The 17,895-nt window shown below is 40.7% G+C and overlaps 1 protein-coding gene across 6 annotated transcripts in view; it reads right to left on the bottom strand.

Annotated features, from left to right (window-relative positions):
* Positions 1-17,895, bottom strand: part of LOC107219670 (neo-calmodulin) — a 102,618-nt gene that overhangs the window by 11,426 nt on the left and 73,297 nt on the right. For 4 of the 6 annotated variants that reach the window (XM_015657961.2, XM_015657960.2, XM_046732879.1 and 1 more), the window contains 2 exons: positions 10,325-10,570; positions 2,364-2,397 (listed from right to left, as the gene is read on the bottom strand). In XM_015657961.2, the coding sequence (XP_015513447.1) occupies positions 2,364-2,397; positions 10,325-10,570 (280 nt within the window). Of the gene's footprint in view, positions 1-2,363; positions 2,398-3,236; positions 4,967-7,021; positions 7,408-7,530; positions 8,009-10,324; positions 10,571-17,895 lie in introns of those variants that run through there. The other 2 variants (XM_015657962.2, XM_015657964.2) reach the window with 2 other exon arrangements.

A 17,895-nucleotide genomic window follows, 5' to 3' on the forward strand; every position in this document is an offset into this window, starting at 1 on the left:
ACGTTCAGTTTCTGTCGCCTCTACAGAGAACGAAGCACAACGAAACTGTTTCGAAACCACGATGAATCACGCTTTACGCACCGAGAGCCGAACGAAAAATAATCACAGATTGTCAGTTTCGCGTGAAAAATGAAGAACCGTTAAACTCGTTGAGGACGTGTTCAAAGTCGTTATCGTTATATTTAACGTCAGTTTAAAACGCAACCTCGCTAAAAACGCTTCACGTTACTACGACATATTTCGTTACTTGCCTGTTAACCGAAATTCGAACATGTAGCCTACTCGTGTACTATTTTTCACGCAAAGTTTCTTCTCTCTAACAAGTGACAGATTTTGCAACGTCAAAATTAATTGGCGAAAGACGCGTCGATGGATGAATATTCACCTTTTCTATCAACAGGCTGTAGTAATAACGAATCTATAGAGCGAAACAGGAAGGCATAAATAAATCTTAACGACTGTGTGTCCGTATATCCTGCGATAAATTTGGTAATATATCCGTTCGATTAACGAGAAACTTTCATGGACTTTGCGCGTACATACAGGGACTATTATATGCTATGTTTATCAGAAAAAATCAGCCTTATCTATAAACAGTACGAATTTGATGACTTATTCCAACTATCGGTTCAGCGGTTCTGATATACTCGTCGAAAACCGTTTATTCCAATTACAGGTAAAAAATGAATGACACATATTTTGTTCAGCTCATGATTTTAATTTTATTTCTATCTATTCGAAATGTACTCGTATTTTCGATCATTATTATATTTCTCACGCACATTTCATACGAAGGATCGATAAAAATTCTACACAAAATATGCAATTTCTGAAAATCACAGGAGCGCAGAAAATCAACCATGCAAAATTATGCCTATGTACACAGGCATCATGGATGGCGCTTTGTGCAGAAAGTAGCGTACGTATACATATATTATCTATGCCGCTTTCAGCATGCATATACATAAATATATCATATGTATACCATTCGACGTTCTGTTTTACACAAGTTTAACTTTGCCCCTATAAATCCTTCGCATTTCCATGTACCGCCTGTACACGAACATGCAAATCAGCAATGCAATTTTCGAACAGAACACCGAAAATTCTATTTTGGATGTATACACATACGTGTACGCAATTTTTCTCGTTATGCTCAATGACAGGAATAACGTTTCGACGAAGTAAATGGTACCTGTCGTACAGACACAGAGCAAATGCTGGCCATGCATGAGTCATGCATGAAAACAATAATCGACGAGTTCTACGTGTCCTGAAAAACTTGTCGAGACTATTGATACTACCCATGAGAAATTGAATCTATACAACCTGTCGGGCTGAAGAATTTATACCGGTTATAATTTTTCATCCCAATAGTTTGTACAAGGATCGTCAATTTTTTATTTCAAGCTACGTCTTTTGTAGTTGACAGCCAGTAGTTGACAGTCCCAAGTACGGACCCACACGACTGTGGATAGGGAAGTTGGCGAAGTGGAGCAATTATTTGCGATGGGATTTCGCGCATAACAATCGACCAGATGTTGATTGACAATTCCGGTTGAACTGATTCTAATTAAATTTCTGCAGACGCTCGGAAATCGAGCCGAGCGTGGCTTCTGCAGCCCAGCATAGTTTCGACCGTGGATCTCCCGCTTCGCTAGAAGAGTTGCCAAAACCGCGTTTGATGTGTGTTATTATTACTTGGGTGCGTAACCGTATGAATATCAAAGCCCGGAGAGTGCGAATCCCTGCGTAGAAGTTTATGCCGACGGGTTTGATGATTCCTATGTCGATCAGGGTAGTCCGGGATGTGCGGAGACCCATCGGTTTAATTCACTCTCGAAAATCTCACGTCACGGTATATTTCGCTCGTAAATTTCGAAAATCTTCTTTCATTCGTATACCTATGTACACATAATACGAGCTTAATTCAAGTAATTCAAGGGAACCTGGTAAGCTCGCCAGTGCAGGTAAGCAGCTTTGAAAAGTGCACTTTCAGCGAGATGCGAATCAGGCCGGGAAGCTTCATTCTTTGTAAAGAAATATTTCTTGTATATTTTATTTTCGCGTTATTGTGCCACGGCGATTTGAGCCGGATGAGATAAGGGAGAGAATAAAGCAAAACAAAAAAACCTATTCCTCAACGGTTTGCCATGCATCCGGTATGGATAAATATGAAAATGAAAAGTAAACTCGAATTGGGATTTCTGCGTTCGGCGGTTCGCTTTAAATTTCAATTTTTCATAGAAAAATACACACAGATTTGGTTATTATGCACTCCAAACAATGCGTACGGCATTACGTAACCTGCGTCACGTTCTTGCAATGATTGTATGGAAAGTTTATTCAACACTACAGCTCACCTGCAACTTGGTCCTCGGTGAGCCCATATTCTGACTGTAACAGAAAATATAACGGTACGGGAATCAATTCAATTGCTCAGATGATCGTGAATGTTGAGTGTGCAACCGATTAGTCATTTAAAACCGGTTGTAAGTTTTATAGACGTGAATCTGAACTTAAATTATTCTCTGATGCTGGGTTATCTCATCGCCAGATAGCTTTTGTACAATTTTATTTTGTATAATTGAATGGAACTATGAAGGCAAATAATTAGTATGATGTTTTTGAACTTGTTTAGCCTTCAAGTTTATATTGCTCTAATTAGAATTCTTAATGTTATAAAATATAATAAAAAGTTTCAATTAATATTGAAATGAATTTCACCAATTTTTTTTCAAGTAGTAGACAGAGCTCGAAATCACCCTCGCTAACTCTGTGAAAAAGAATAGTTGTTTTCAAAGAGTTCCATTTTACTTAATGAATTTCCGATGTCCCGAACACCGGTGAACGGTAATTCTAGGGGAAAAATGACTTTAATGTGAATGAGTCGCAAGGATTACGCTGAAACTGAAAAATTGGTGATATATATTCTTACAAAAACAGTTTCTGAATTCTCGTCATGTTCCACCGCCCTACGAGTATCGATTATTTCTCAGCACTGACGATTTCTTTCCCTTTTCAATCAGTGTGTCAATATCATCAATCACATGCACCAACGATTGTCAACCGATTCAAATTTAAGGAACACTTTCAAAAACGATGTCTACCTCCATGCCCCGGTTTGAAATTTGAAATCGACCAAAGTGTAGGGAATATTCGAAGGGATTCGGATCCGGTGCCGGACGAGTAAAAGGATTGAAACTAGTCGGTAATAGATTGCGAAGTAGACTCACGGAAAGGTTTCTGATCTGAAAGTCGATCTGATTCGCGAGTCGTCGAAGCTTGCAATACTGGCTAGTGTATCTCCTCTGTTCAGCCATCTCGGCGTTGCAGGATGTGGAAGAACGGATCTAAGCTTCTGCGAGGAGCTTTTGCACAATAGAACAGTTTCGCCCCCCCTCCGCAGGGTCTCGGAAGGCGAAATATGTCGGAGGGATTTTAAGGCTGTTCCACGTTTCCAGATCGCAGTATTAATATTTGTCGCTCTTTTATCGTGCAGGCGACGCGCTCCGTCCTGACGTTGTCCAATCTGAGACCACGAGGAGGATCTTGGCCATTTGCCTGTTCGTTAGTCGGGCTCAAAACTACGGTTGAACTCTGGGCGGGATGATTAAGTGCTGGATTCCCGCATTATTAATAAATAATAGGGTCACCTGCACCGGCGAAACAACGTGTGCTAGGAGAAAAGCCAACTATAACCCGCTATACGCACTCGATCGAGGCCTGCACGTCTAGGCTTCGCGATCTCGCCGGATATTTGACTTGCCGTGAACATTCGCATTTCAAATCATTGCTCGAAATCAGTCGCCGCCAGAATTTACCCCCGCAAGTATCTATCTCCGGCCTTATAACCATCGGACCGTCTACTGTGATCGGGCGATTCGACCATGTTCATTTCGTCACCTTCGTTGTTATATCCCACAAATTATATCGCGCCTTGATTAACCAATATTCTCATTGTCAGTGCGGTTGCGCATTAAATTTGGACTCGACGATTGTCATTCGAGTCTGTAAGCGCGATTCCAAGTCTTGAAGCGCGAAATTTCTGCAAAGCAAATATGCTGAACCGTGAGTTTACTTTCACTTAATTAATCACTACAGACCAACTTTTACCAACTTCTGTAACACAGGTCCAAAAAAGGTGAGGAGTTTTTTACTCAGTCGCTATACACGCCGCAATTTTTTTTTTTTTTTGTTATTTTGACGATCATTTGGTTAGAGCCTTCAGAAACTTGGAAACACTCGTTTACACCGGTTATACTTTTTCGAATTCATTTTACATTGCTGCAGTATGATTTTTTGCATCTGAGGGAAAACATTGACAAGTACCGTGAGTTAATTTCGAAAAGCTCACGTATCCGTAGTTAAATTTTTTAGAGTTCGAGTAGTTGTCAAAGTACGCTTAAAACGAGTGAAAGTACAACTGGATTTTATCCTTTTTATTTACATAAAGAAGCACTGCCTTTCCGAAAATCTACTCATACACGTTGAAATTTCTGACGTACTGAAATTGTGCACAAACTATTCAACAAGACTCGAGAATAATTTATCATCGGTCAATATTCCAAAACAATCATTTTTACAAAGTTTGCATTTGATTCTCCTGACAATTTCATGTAACAAGGTTTGAAATTTAATTAAACCGTGATATTATATCAAACACCGCGCACTTGATTATAAATTGTATAAACGTCAAAGCCACGCACCAACGATACAACGACAATGTCAGAAGCGAAACGATTGCAGGCAATTAGCACTTTTGGCACATGAGAAGAAAAGGCCCGTTTTAAAGCCGAGGTAACGAAGTGTTAACGAGTGTGAAGATCGTTTTTTAATTTGGTATCAAGCTGACGGAAAAAAGAACCGTGCGGATCGAGGGATGCTGCCGGCGAACGCGGGATGCGATCGTTCGTATCTGATCGCGAGGCTAGAAAAATTTAACCTATGTGCTTCTCGATACACAAGCGTTATCCAGTATGCACGTATCAATGTATCGCATATACAGACACTCGTCGCGAATGACGAGTAACGATTCTCCGCCGTTCGTAGTTGCACGGAATATCCGCTCGATGGGGACGGGGATAATAAATATAGAGCCATGGTCATCGAAAAAAAATCGTCTCTCGTCTCGGCCACTTCCGTCAATCTGTGCTTTAGCCCTGATCACTATAAATAGGAAATGTCAGAGAGGCTGCGCCGTCTGCATCTCACGATCATCCCGCGTCTCTGTGTGCGGATGTTTAAGTTAACCGGTAAGGTTAAGTCGTATTTTACGAGACTCCACTTGTTTACAATTTTCACCACTGGCATGCTCGCTCGTAATACCAAAAAAAGTCACGACCGCAACGACGGTGCCAGTTGGCTTTTTCTTGAATTTTTATTAATCCTCCGTGGCGCCGTTCTCCTAACTACGGGCGATCGATTATTTCCGTGCAAAATTCAGCGACAGTTCGAAATTCATGGATTTTTATTCATACAAATTATTGTGTAATCATTTTACGTACAAGGTAGAAATTTATTCAAGAGTAGGTAACGGGACCGAAGACATATTTGCTAAATTCAATCTATATTCTTTTCACTCGCGGTATCAAAGGAAGCAATCAATTTTTTTAATCCTGTTATTATTATTGGGAGATGGTGGATTAAAAACGAAATTGAACTGAAAGAAACCCATTATGAATTCAAAGTTATTTCCAATTATTGAATGACCGAACTGTCGGTATTATTTTTCTTTTCTTTGCCCTCTTCTTTTTCAGTACTAATTTTTCTGGATTCCTGAAAAAACATCTTTAGTAGCTATAACTTATATGTATATAATACATATATGTATAACAACCAAACCACCAGCTGCAGGGAATTTGATTAAAACTTTGGGTGAACAACCTGTAAACACTTGGCGCAAACTTTTTATTTTTTCTCTTCCACTCCGTTGTTCATATTTTTTTTACCTTCCTTCTCTTTTCCTTCTTTTCACCTCTTTTTCTTCGTTGTTTTTTTACATTCCCGGAGTTCGTTTATTTTTTTCGTACCGACTGTAGATGAAGGTGGGATGAAGTTTCGTGCGAAGGAGGAAATTGTACGGTAAATGATGAGAGATATTTCTTGACGAAACTTTCAACGACGAAGCAGCGGCGGGTTCTTTGTATCGAAAAGAATAAGCTGCTCAAAGCTTGATAGTATAGATTACAAAGCTCGTACACGCTGTGTGGAGGAAGAATGAAAAAACCGTTTTCTCGCAAACGGAACAGCTTATCCATAACCAGGTATCGACGTGGATAAGGCGTTGGAGAATTCAGTAAACCGTACACCTCTGTAACACCATATTACGTACACCATAAACTTTCTACTTTTCATTTTTCCTGTCAATTGCTTATTTTCGGTAATGTTTTTTTAATTGAACTGTTCTGATTTCGTAAAGTTCCATCCTCACAATTTTCCGTTGACTTGATCAACAAGAAATTGCAGAATATTGACGGTCATTTTTATTTACTTTGCCAAATAACATCAGGTACAGAAATCGTGAAAATTTAATTCGCAACGTTGTCAGTTCAAACTGCACAACCAATTACATTGAATGAGATTGAACCACGAGACATTTGTCTATCGGAAAAACGAAAACAAAAACCAAGGACAACTTTTATCGATTCGAGTTTCGTATTTTCGCTTAGTTATTTTACTCATTCACCGAGTCTTTTTTACTCATTTATTTTTCTCTCCCCTCTACATTTTAACGCATCATGAATGAACGGCCGGAGTTACGTGCGTCGACGAAATCTGTCAGCGCAGACCCTGGGAGAGCTTGACGTGCCGAAGCTTCGGTCTAATTATTCTCTGAAATCGTAAATCGATTGGATGCTGGGAGAATTCGAGCCTCGGACAACTTGTCGTTGTGAATAATTCGAGAATGGATTTGAAAATCGGTGGCTTCGAGTGTCGATGATTAGATTACTCAAGAATTAGAAAATCAAAATCGTCACTTTTAATTTCTACTCCTGTTATCCGACAGCGTTAAACTTACACTGATTTGTCGTATTTGACCGTCAATTTTGCTCGTCAAACGCCTCAGCCTTCCGTATTCGTGGGTGTACTTCCGTTCCGAGTGGGTGGCAGCTTCCGCCATAATTCTGTACGTTGTTCACTGTAACTTCCGCGATTTAATGCCAACGATCAAACACAGAGTGAATTTTATTTTGATCTGTACAATTGTCTATACACCTCACAGGCAAAGGGTCCACAAAGTTTCGCAACTACTGCATGAAACATCATCTAATCGTGTAGCATGTGTCACATACGCTCTAGAGTTATATTTTAGCAATCGTTTATTGTTGTAACTTGCCTCGGCCGGGATCGGGCGAATAACAATATATATAAAATAAACTTGGCCACCGTACAGCGTTGTTTTGTCTAGATAGAATAAAGTTCAACTGATCAAATATTTTTTCAAGCTTTCAAAGTATAACGTAGGTGCAAAAAACAAATTTTAACAAGAAAACTTCAACTCTGTCTTAATCAGACAATTTTACGCACTTGTCGTATTTTCGGATCCAATTAGCGAACTTCGAACTCTTGCTCGTAACTCGCACCAAGCTTCACATATTTCACATCATTTTTGCAATCCTCCCGAACGAAATCCAAGCAAGTGTAAAATTTTTTTCTCTTTCATAAGTTTCTTATTTTTATGTATATGTATACATTTTTTTTTTTCTTTTTTTCTTTTTTATTCAGTATGTTTTCTTCCACGAGGGATTTTAATACGGCAGTATTCAGTGCAACCGGAAGTCTTAGAACGCGCCCGAGACGTTAACGCTCTCGTCAACTGAAAACTCGACCACCCGTGGATAATGTAACGTGGTATTTTAAAAGAAACTTTAAGAGCGATATAGAAATCTCCGTCACTAAGTAGGCTGCCGGCTGTTTTTAACTGTCAGCTGCTCTTGGATTGGCTGACTAGGCCGAGACCTTTGTGTCCTCGATCCCCGAACTGAGGCGAAGCTCGCGGCCGATTCTCCTTGCCAAATGCCAAAACATTTACGAGTATTTGCGAAAAACCTCAGCCATTGTCGCGTCGCACATCCGCAACCCAATCCGCAGCTCGCTGCTTTTGCGGCTAAGTTAAATATTCCCACGTGGTATTTTTTCGTTATATCGCCGCAGATGCCACCGTTTTTTTTTTTTTTGATCAAGTGGCATTCTCGTTCTGATGCGATTCGCAATGACTGCAGAAAATTGCAAAAAATTCTTCAAGGCAGCGGAGGATTTCAATCAAGACAAATCAGTCTCGTGTAACGCGAATTTCGGATACGTTTTGCGGTAAACTTTGTCGTAGACCCTTTTTTTTTTTTTTTTTTTTTATCTCTGTCAATTATAGACACGAACTTGACCAGCGGTTGAACTTGGCATTTGGCACCGAGCTTAGGTTCGCTTTTTTTTGAGTAGGTCCTTTTTTCTCGTGACCATTGACGATGAGAAAATTGTACGTAACGGAAATTGCGTTGGATAATTTTTCTCTTTGTCGCGTAATAGTCGGTATTGCAACGCATAAATTGAAAAGCTCACAGCTGCAACGGATGACGAGGAATTATTGCGAGTCGGTTGTATTCGCGAAAACGAGGAAAATATCACGAGTGTATTTCTGTCTATGACACATATTTACACAAAGAACTCGGTTGAGAGTGTATAACATGTGTCAGCATTGCTCGAATTCCCGCCGAGTTATAGTGATGAGAATCTGTTGACTGATTATTGCCGAGGCATTTGTGAACTACGGAGAAAATTTCCACACGATTCGGTAAAGCCGTATCCGGTATTTTGTCCGTCCAAATATTTTTCGCATAACGCTGAGGCTTTTATAAATTTCATGTCAGCCTGCGGAATCTCAAATGTCTTGCATTATGTTTTGTTCTCTTTACTACTGATCTTTGCAAGTTTTATCAAAATCCCAAGTTTGAATAAAAACCAAAATCTCGAAAAATCCTTTCAAAGTAAACATATATATACATATATATATATATATAAACAGGGGAATCCGTAAACGTCTAGTAAAGTATGTGGAACTTGATGAAACCTTTTGAATTCCGTAAGATATTCCATGAAATTTCAGAGAGTGTATGTGAAAACTTAGAGAAATTTTGTGCATGAAAAAAAGAGTCAACGCGCAATGCCTGGAATATCCAATAGGGTGGATGAATAATGCCAGGAATTCGGCAGTCTCTGGCCTCTGGCCATTCAATATCACGTTGATAATGAACTGGAAGTACGTCAGTCGGCGAGGTCCTCGAAAATCGGTTCGGAGTTAAATTGAAATTCGGTGTTAATTAACGCCCATCGTCCGATTTTGGTAGATTTCGCAGTAGCAATTCTTATCTTCGCGCTGCATCTGCATGCCTGCAAAGTAGTTCAATTCCGATCATGGGATACGTATATAGTTGAGGATAGAATCGTAGGTTAATTGAGTTGTGCCAAGAAGAAAAATCCGTAGCGCTGAATATTCCAATAGACGCGATCTTGATCCGTTCGGAGATGGCGAATGATGTATAATATCTACTGCCAGTAAACGAAAAGCTTTTCCAAGAAGTAACAGAGACGCGAGCAAAGATGTCGCCAGTCTTCGGTTCCGGCTCAGCTGTTCTATTATTAGTAAACGTAAAATTTTGCGCTCCCACACATGAAACAGGCATTCCCCACGTCGATCTTGAATAAACGAGCCGGGAAATAAATTTTGATTAATGTGCCACTTCTCGCCGATGCGAAGGACAACGAGAGGCGAAGCTCTGCCAGGTTTACTTGGAACGGTTGGATTTGCTTACGGATAACCGTAAAACCTGATGAATTATGCTCCGTGGCTCGTTTCTTCTGGCCATTTATTCGAACTGCTTCGTCGAGTGTTCTTCTATTCTTCTGCATGTCGAAAATCGAATATCGAATATCTCGACCTGTCTTAGACGGAACAAGCAGAGGAACGAATTTTTGCTTCGTTCCAAGAAGATAGAACATCACAGTAGAAGCAGCGTTAAAAATTTCATGAATGACTGTCAATGAAATGACATCAACTATATTCAACCTGAAGTCTCCTTCTCTTTCTTACATCTTACAGGTACAGCAAAAATTTTTGTTACGCAAGATCCGTAAGAAAGTGTGTAATAAGATTCCTCACGCGGATAATTAACGCGACTTATACTCTAATTATAATCTACAATTGGTAGGGATGTAGCTGAAAAATTGATGCCCGAATATCCAGAGACACTCGTTACTTTTCTCCACAGTATTGCGGATTATTTTTTTGCACAATCAGTATAATTGATACGAGGGAAGGATTACTCACCAAGTTTATCGTGACGATGAGATCGTATTGCTGCCGTTGGCCTTTCTTCTTGTTCTTTCCAGTCTTGACCGAGGCTGCTTTTGGAGTAACCTTGACTTGTCCTTTCTGCGCGGTGGGCTTTTGCGCGGGTTTCGCGGCAGCTTTTGCCCCGGGTGCGACCTTCTGCCCCCCTGCCAGTGGCGCCTTCTGTCCAGCCGCTCCTTTCTGGTTCACGTGTCCAACTCCGTCCGCCGGTTTGTTGCGAGCCTGCACATCCATTAAACAGGGTGAATATCAAACCGTGGAAGGAGAAATGAGCACAGAGAAAAAATGTAGCCCCAATTCGGATCGTGCATTAGACTTTTTTATTTTTGAATTTCGGTTAGCCTGATATTTTCAACAAGCCCAGGACGAGGGGTTGACGACTGTTGAACGCGATAATTAACGAGGAATCGAGATCACGATTGTCAATGAACAATCAAAGTCCATTTGTGAGTATAATAATCAACTGCAATTCGCTGTTCGGAATATCGTTTGATCTTTAGCTCGTTCGATTGATTGATGGACAGTCAATTACGGCTTTTTTGAGCCCATCGTTTGATCCCCGATACTTTTTTGTCCGTTCGTTACTTCCCCTCTGTGGATTGATATCGAAAAAATTTCGTTGGTCAATACAGAGTCGAGGTTCGACGATCCGTAAAGACGGGTATAATTACGATCGTTAATTAGAGAATTGAGATTAATACGGAGACGCAAAATATTGGAGGGAACATCGGCGAAACATATTGAAACATGAAACAAGCACCCGGGTGGAGTTCACGGGAGTGGGAAGAGGGCCGGAATTCTTCCTGAAGGTATTAGGTACGCCTTCGTGGTAAACTAACCAGGACTAATGACGCTCTTGGGGGAAAGCCCGCATTGGTTATAGGCACGAAGGTATACGCCGTGCTTTTGAATTCAGGGCATGTCGATGAAACGTCCGCAGTGTCGCCGAATTCGAGAAATCTGAAACGCTGTACGATATTGTAAATTAGAAATGCGCGCCGCGTTCTATTCCCTGCGGTCTTTCATAACGCCGCCGTCCTTCGGGACCAGGGATCAGGGAATCAACGTCCCGGTTCAACTTTACCTAAATTCATGAAGTTACCTCCTCGCAGTCGGGCTGAAGAGGTTCGAAATCGTACGAGGCGTGATAAACCACCCAACAAAAAGTGCAGATGTCGATTTGGCGTGACGAGAATTTGGAATTTTCAAAACTAAAGAACTCCTTGACGCTTCTGATCCGTAGCTTGAGGTACGCGGGCCATTGGCTGGTTTATGAAAAAATTTGAATGGAATGGAAAAGGCGCCTGTACGTTGCGTGCGACCATCGCCCCTTCAACCACGTCAAAGTAACCTTCTCTGCACTGCTCGCAGTATTTTATCCTGGATAAAACTGGCCTAATCTACCCCGCAGACGTAGATTCGTTGTTGTCTAGTTTCATCCGGCAATTTAATCAACTCTAACAGCCTTCCAGCACTCGGAGTCAACGTGAGGGGGATTATTTCGAACCATTCCATTTCGCGAAAAGTGTCAGCTAGTTATTGGAATGCCGTTTTCCCGAGCCGGCAGATTATGCGTCAACGATGCAAGGAAGCGACGGAAGCTCGGATATGATCTGCTGGAAGAACGAGACGGGAACGATCGGCGGAAAAAGTTTACCGGATGGGATTTTTTCGATGTTTATGTTATTTTCAACGCTCCTTCTGCAGCATCCATACCTTTTTATCTGATCTGAAAACTCGGTCAGGAGTCGGCGGATCGAAGCTGCGGATTCAAGAGCGTATAACGACGAAGTACCGGTATTGCAAAATTTAAAAATAACGTTGTTTACTGTCTTTACGGGGAGTCGCGAAAGCTCCCGGAACCGAAACTGGGGCATCTGCGTTGGAAACTTTATATAGCAAGAAAGTTTCACCGATCCGGAATATTTCGGCTTAAGTTATGGAACACAGAGGCAGTTGCTCTGCACGCGGTAACTCGTCGTCTATTGCATTCTCCGATCCGGCTCTAACTTCACGTCGCGTCGTCTTCGTTCTCACACTTAAAAATTTCTATTCAAACCCATCCAACGACTCCGACTTATACCACGTCTTCACCTATGCGGCCATAGAATTTCTCGCCGGTTTTAATTCACAACTTAATTTTACGTTCAATTCTACTTTATCCAATATCCCGGCTCCCTTTTACGTAGACTTTCTGAGATATTCACGTCTGAGCTGCGCTAGCTGCTGGGAAAATCATACGTGTATTCACATACTCTCGTTAAATAACGAATTTCATATTTCCACCTGAAAACCTCGAGGTGGTTAACGCAATGGTGAAAGTACCAAGTACATGAACATTTGACTGCTGAAAAATCTCCCGAATTCCTAACAATTCAAAAGAGACAGAATTGAGCAACACCGTTTGTAAATTACAGTTTTCGAAAAGCTCCTTCGATTTCTCGTACCAACTTTATACAAGCTTCGTGGAAGAAAGAAATTGCGGTGGAAATATCTTATAAATTGAATTATAATTTCGGAAATTACAATCCGCAGTTAATTAAAGGTGATTCCGATGTCAGGCAGTAGAGCAAGTCGGTGAGTGATCGGACGCACGAATTTCAGACTTACCAGTGTCTCTTCGCGCACAAACGACTCGTCGATTTTAAGTCGGGCTTAGAATTTAGAAATACATCGTGATAAATATTCATACTCGTAAATATTGTCGCATGCCTGTCCAGTTGTGGGCGTCGTTCCCTCCGTATATACATAATTCGACGCCTAGTGTCGGGAAACACGTGCTTCCGAGCCTTCGCGTTGTGCTCACAAATTCAACGCGCACGAGCTGCAGCTTTACACCACAGCATTACTCACAATTGCTGTGTTTGAAATGAGTTATTGCCACTTAGCGGAGAATTTGTAAAAAAAATTTCATTGTTTTACATTTTTTTTTTTTTTTTCATCCTGCTTTACCTCTTCGAGAGTAATTTAAAACGAAAGTACCGTCTACCTGATGAAAAGGCGTTGTTGCGGGCTTGATTCGCTTTCACGCGATGTATATAGCTCGAATGTAGGTGCTACAAAAAATAGCCAGGCTTTGCTCGGTTGCTGCGCAAACATTTAATTGAATTTTTTTTTTTGTTTTTTAAAAGCTCGAAAGAAGAGTAAAAGTGAATGCCGGTTTACTCTGGGTCTGGGTTTAAAATTCTTTATATCTGTTACAAGATTTTTAAGGGTTCTTTCAAATTTTCAAATTATGTCCAAAAACATGTTGCTTTTCAAAAATTATAAGTAAAACAAATTGACTTGAGAAAATCCGATAGCTTTTTATAGCTGGGATAACGGTATAAAAAATCGCGGACCAAATCCAGGAGGTCGAGGTTCAAACCCTGGTCGATTTTACGTGGACTGCCCTATATATGCACGGTGATCCAACCGTATACTTGCAGCGAATAAATATTTCAACCGATAACAATCTTTCGCAGTAGTGCAGGGTATAGACATGGGAATGTGTAATTATAGAATCGTATGTTATGTGGCCTGAAAGTGCGAGTGACCTGCTTGCTCTGCGAGGCATACTCAATATTCATATTGCGGGAATTGGAGGAGTTTTTCAAATCGAAACACACCGAAGGGTTTGGACATTTTTTCACAAGGGATTATAAAGCAGTTTGTTTGTTTTGCTAAGTCACAGTGCTCGTATCCTCGAAATAAAATTCCTGTTACGTTCGCATAAAATGTATGAAATTATTACTTCACAGTTCCCTGACAAATTCACCCTGTGACAGGTAATAATTCATTGATTCCGTATTCACGTGTACCTATACACACTTCTACTCCGCGTTTATCGTATAATAAACGGATATAACGTATACCTACTATTTTTATTCTATCTCGCAAAGCTTAAACAGCGGCGCGGCGGCCTGAGAACTATGGAAGTATAAATATAACGTAAACGTATGTATTGTGTATTGCTTTGTGCATGTATTGCAGCGTGCGTGTAGGTGACATCGTCGCAAGTAAGATTTTATTGCGAAAGACGTCGTTATTTAACCGACGACATGCACGAAATACGAATGGCGGTACGACGCTCAAGAGTAATTTATACTTGACCGATTTTCGCCGTAGATGAAACGGTCAGCTTTTTCAGCAACTCTGGTGCAGGGTATCAGATGACATTAACTCCCAATAGCGGATAAGCTATCGACTGATTTCATAAAATTCTACCGCTTTTTATCGCATATCGGAAACCGTCTTGCAGTATGCTACGTTGCGTAGCGTGAATTCTGGAATATAAATCTGTAGGAAGAAACGAATCATTGTTCGAAAAACGGAGGCACAGAATGAAAATCTTATTTTCGCTATTTTAAATTTCACACTTTTTTCATCTCGTTACTATTTTCGCGCTATCATCGTGAACGTTTAAATAAATATCATCTAATTATAATTTTATGGAACATATCGAGATCAAAGTGAATAAGGATCTAAATTTTTCAGCGGCTATAGAAGTGTAATAAAGTTCTTCGCCAAGTTTAAAATTGTCTGTAGTTCGTATCATCACACGTGAGTGAAAAAAAAAAAAAGAATTTTTTTTTATGATACATTCAGCATGTAATAAAGTTTCGAACATGAGTAAAAAAAAATGCTAATGAAATTGGCTCTAATCCCGCTGTCGATTTGGCGAGAGCTTATTCTAGCTATACAATTGCAAATTTGACAGCGAACAGTGAAAATGCTTATGAGCGAAAAATAGGAGCTTCCAAAAGGTTCGCAAATCTTACGCTGAGTTGTATAATCGTAATAGGAATAGCCGTTGAGACCGAAAGCACTGTCTCGACTTCCAGTGACAAATGGCAGGTGTATACATAGATTTCAGATAATTTAGGTAAATACATTATCGTTCTTCGTCATACTCAATCTCGCCTCATCGGTTCCCTTGAAACCTGACCAATAAATCTAGTCGCGGAGCTTAAGCCCAGTGTTCTTTTTTTTGGTGGCTCGATGTTTCGTTTTTCTTTCATTTCTTCGCTATTTTTTGCGATTCTTTCGATTTTTTATTTTCATGTTTCTTCTTTTATCGGACGTAAACTCAGCCAGAACAATTGGCCGCAATCCCACTTTAAATTTATTACTCTACCTTTCTCTGCGCACCTGGCCGGCCTGTGATGAAAAGCTTTACGCTCAATTCTGTAATTCGATATTTTTAGACGTGATTGCGGTTCGCTTACAATCAACAACGAATTTTCTTTATATTGATAAGTATAAATAGACGGCTGAAATTTTACTGATTCAAATTCCTGTGTACGAAGATATCGTGAAGAAAATTTACAAAATGCGACGAACTTGTGGTGTGTTGAAAAATGCTCGATATCAAGAAAGAGTAAAAAAATTAGTAAGAAATTGGAAAAACGAATACAGGGCTTTCGAAGAAAATGATCGATAATTTTTTTTTTGTTTCTCTTGTCTCTACATCCCAGATTCTATTCAAACTTTTTACCTTCAACAATTAACATTCGAAAAATCGTTTTCAAACAAGTCTGCAAACTGAACGGCATTTCTTTTCAAATTCATTTTAATACACGTCAAAAATTTGGAGGAAAAATTTTCACCAGAACTGAACACTCGGTATCTTTTTTTCGAAAGCTTTAATACGCAGTGCGACATCACCGAGTTTCGCACACTCTGAGTGAATAATCCGTTGCGCTCAGGAAAGCTCCTGGTCCCAAAATAGGGAAAATTCATTGGGCTAGGTATGCGGACATGTTCACATGTGTGCAGCAAGAACGTTACGTGGCCGGATTACCCGGGCTCGACATTTCTGTAATCGAAATACCGCGCGGATCCTGGAGTGATCCTACCGGAAGCTGTGCGGGGCCTCCGAAGGCTGGTGCGTCGGATAATGACGCCGAGGGGAACAATGCCGCGGATTCTCGTCCCGGTCAGCCCAGCCACTGACAGGGTCCATTGTTCCTCACGAGCTGCAACGATTATCCGCTCCAAAGTTACGTATCAGCCTTCTGCAGGGTGCATCATCCGACGGATTCCACGTAGCGGCTTTACGTGCGGCATACATGCATATTCATTCGCAACGTATTCATTCCCAAAGCCCGTAGGTATAAGTTATAAGCCGTAGGGCACATATTTTTCCCGTAAAGTGTCACGTTCCGAGGAATATTCAACGTTAATACGGGTATAATATGCTTAATTCTGGATTACTCTCGGCTCAAGACTGGCAAGTTATAGAGACCGCGCGATGCTATAGTCGCTAATTAGTCTCTGCCGTATGCGAAGGTGTTCTTGTGCAATTGGCATAAAAGATAATATCTACTTATTATGAACACTATTTCTAAAATCGTTTTAAATACCTATGATTCTTCCAAAGATTGTAATGACTTATTAACAGTAGACAATTGATCAGGATTTTGTGAACAGACGAGAATTCGCTTAATCTGTTGGAGTTTGAGATAGGTTTAACAAATTCCGAAGCAACCTGGATATTCGATGCTGGTTAAACCACGCCAATGCGATCAGCTTATTGTTGGAATAAGCATTCGAAAATTGATCAGTCAGATCGAAGCTCATTTTGGTTTTAACTGTTCAACGAAGCGATGCATCGGTGATCGAGGAAATGATTAAGTAACGACGTCAAAGCTCAGGATTAGCAGACAAGCGGCAGTATACGTAGCTGGTACTCCTCAAGCTCGACGATTGGTTCTCGCTGCAGTATTTCAATCAGCTGATTGTTTCCGTCCTGAATTCCGCAGATATTTCAACAGCCGGAAGCAGCTTGTGTAGGTCTGTGTAAAGCACCGCAACGTTTGCGTGAGGCGCGGGTTTACATTCCCAAGAATCCTCCTCGATCGCTTGATCGCATTTATATATCCTGGATCTGATCTGAACCGCGTCTGTTCTTTGTTCTCAGATCTACCCTCGTATCTTTCGGCGGGTACTAGGCAGCCCGTACTCCGTGAAACGACTTTGTTTTCTCTTAGATGGGGCGAACAAAAAACTTGTCTCAAATGTCGGCGGAAAACTTTCTTGCCCGTACGAAGCGTTGGAATAATTGCCTGATTCGGATCACAGATGGGGTCTGGAATGAAATTGTTACACTATACGTGAAAAACAGCTGATAACGCGATGCCGACAAAACGACGATGCGTAATTTCTGAGATCTTTCTTTCTTCTCTTCTATGCGGCTACGAATTTGACCAACCCAGATTTATACGATTAATTATTCAGTATGTTGACAGAAACTGGAAAGTCTTTATTTCATACGCGAGAAATCGATTTTCTCTTGCTATTTAACCGCTACAAAGTATCGAAGCGCAATGAAATTTTCATGTTTATATCCTCGAACCGGTATTATATCTAGATATAGGTATTATAATACACGGCATTCGCGTGGGTTCAAGAACTATCGATGCAACGTTTCCCTTGACATTCGACGTGATATTTATTCTGGCTACGAACCGTCTATTCGGAGCATTGCAGTTTGATTGAAAAATCGGAAACGTGGCTTCCTTCGACTCGAATCCAGGCTGCGATAAACTTTCGTAATTCTGCCTTAA

Source organism: Neodiprion lecontei, chromosome 2 (assembly GCF_021901455.1).
Source record: "Neodiprion lecontei isolate iyNeoLeco1 chromosome 2, iyNeoLeco1.1, whole genome shotgun sequence".
Classification (NCBI taxonomy): domain Eukaryota; kingdom Metazoa; phylum Arthropoda; class Insecta; order Hymenoptera; family Diprionidae; genus Neodiprion; species Neodiprion lecontei.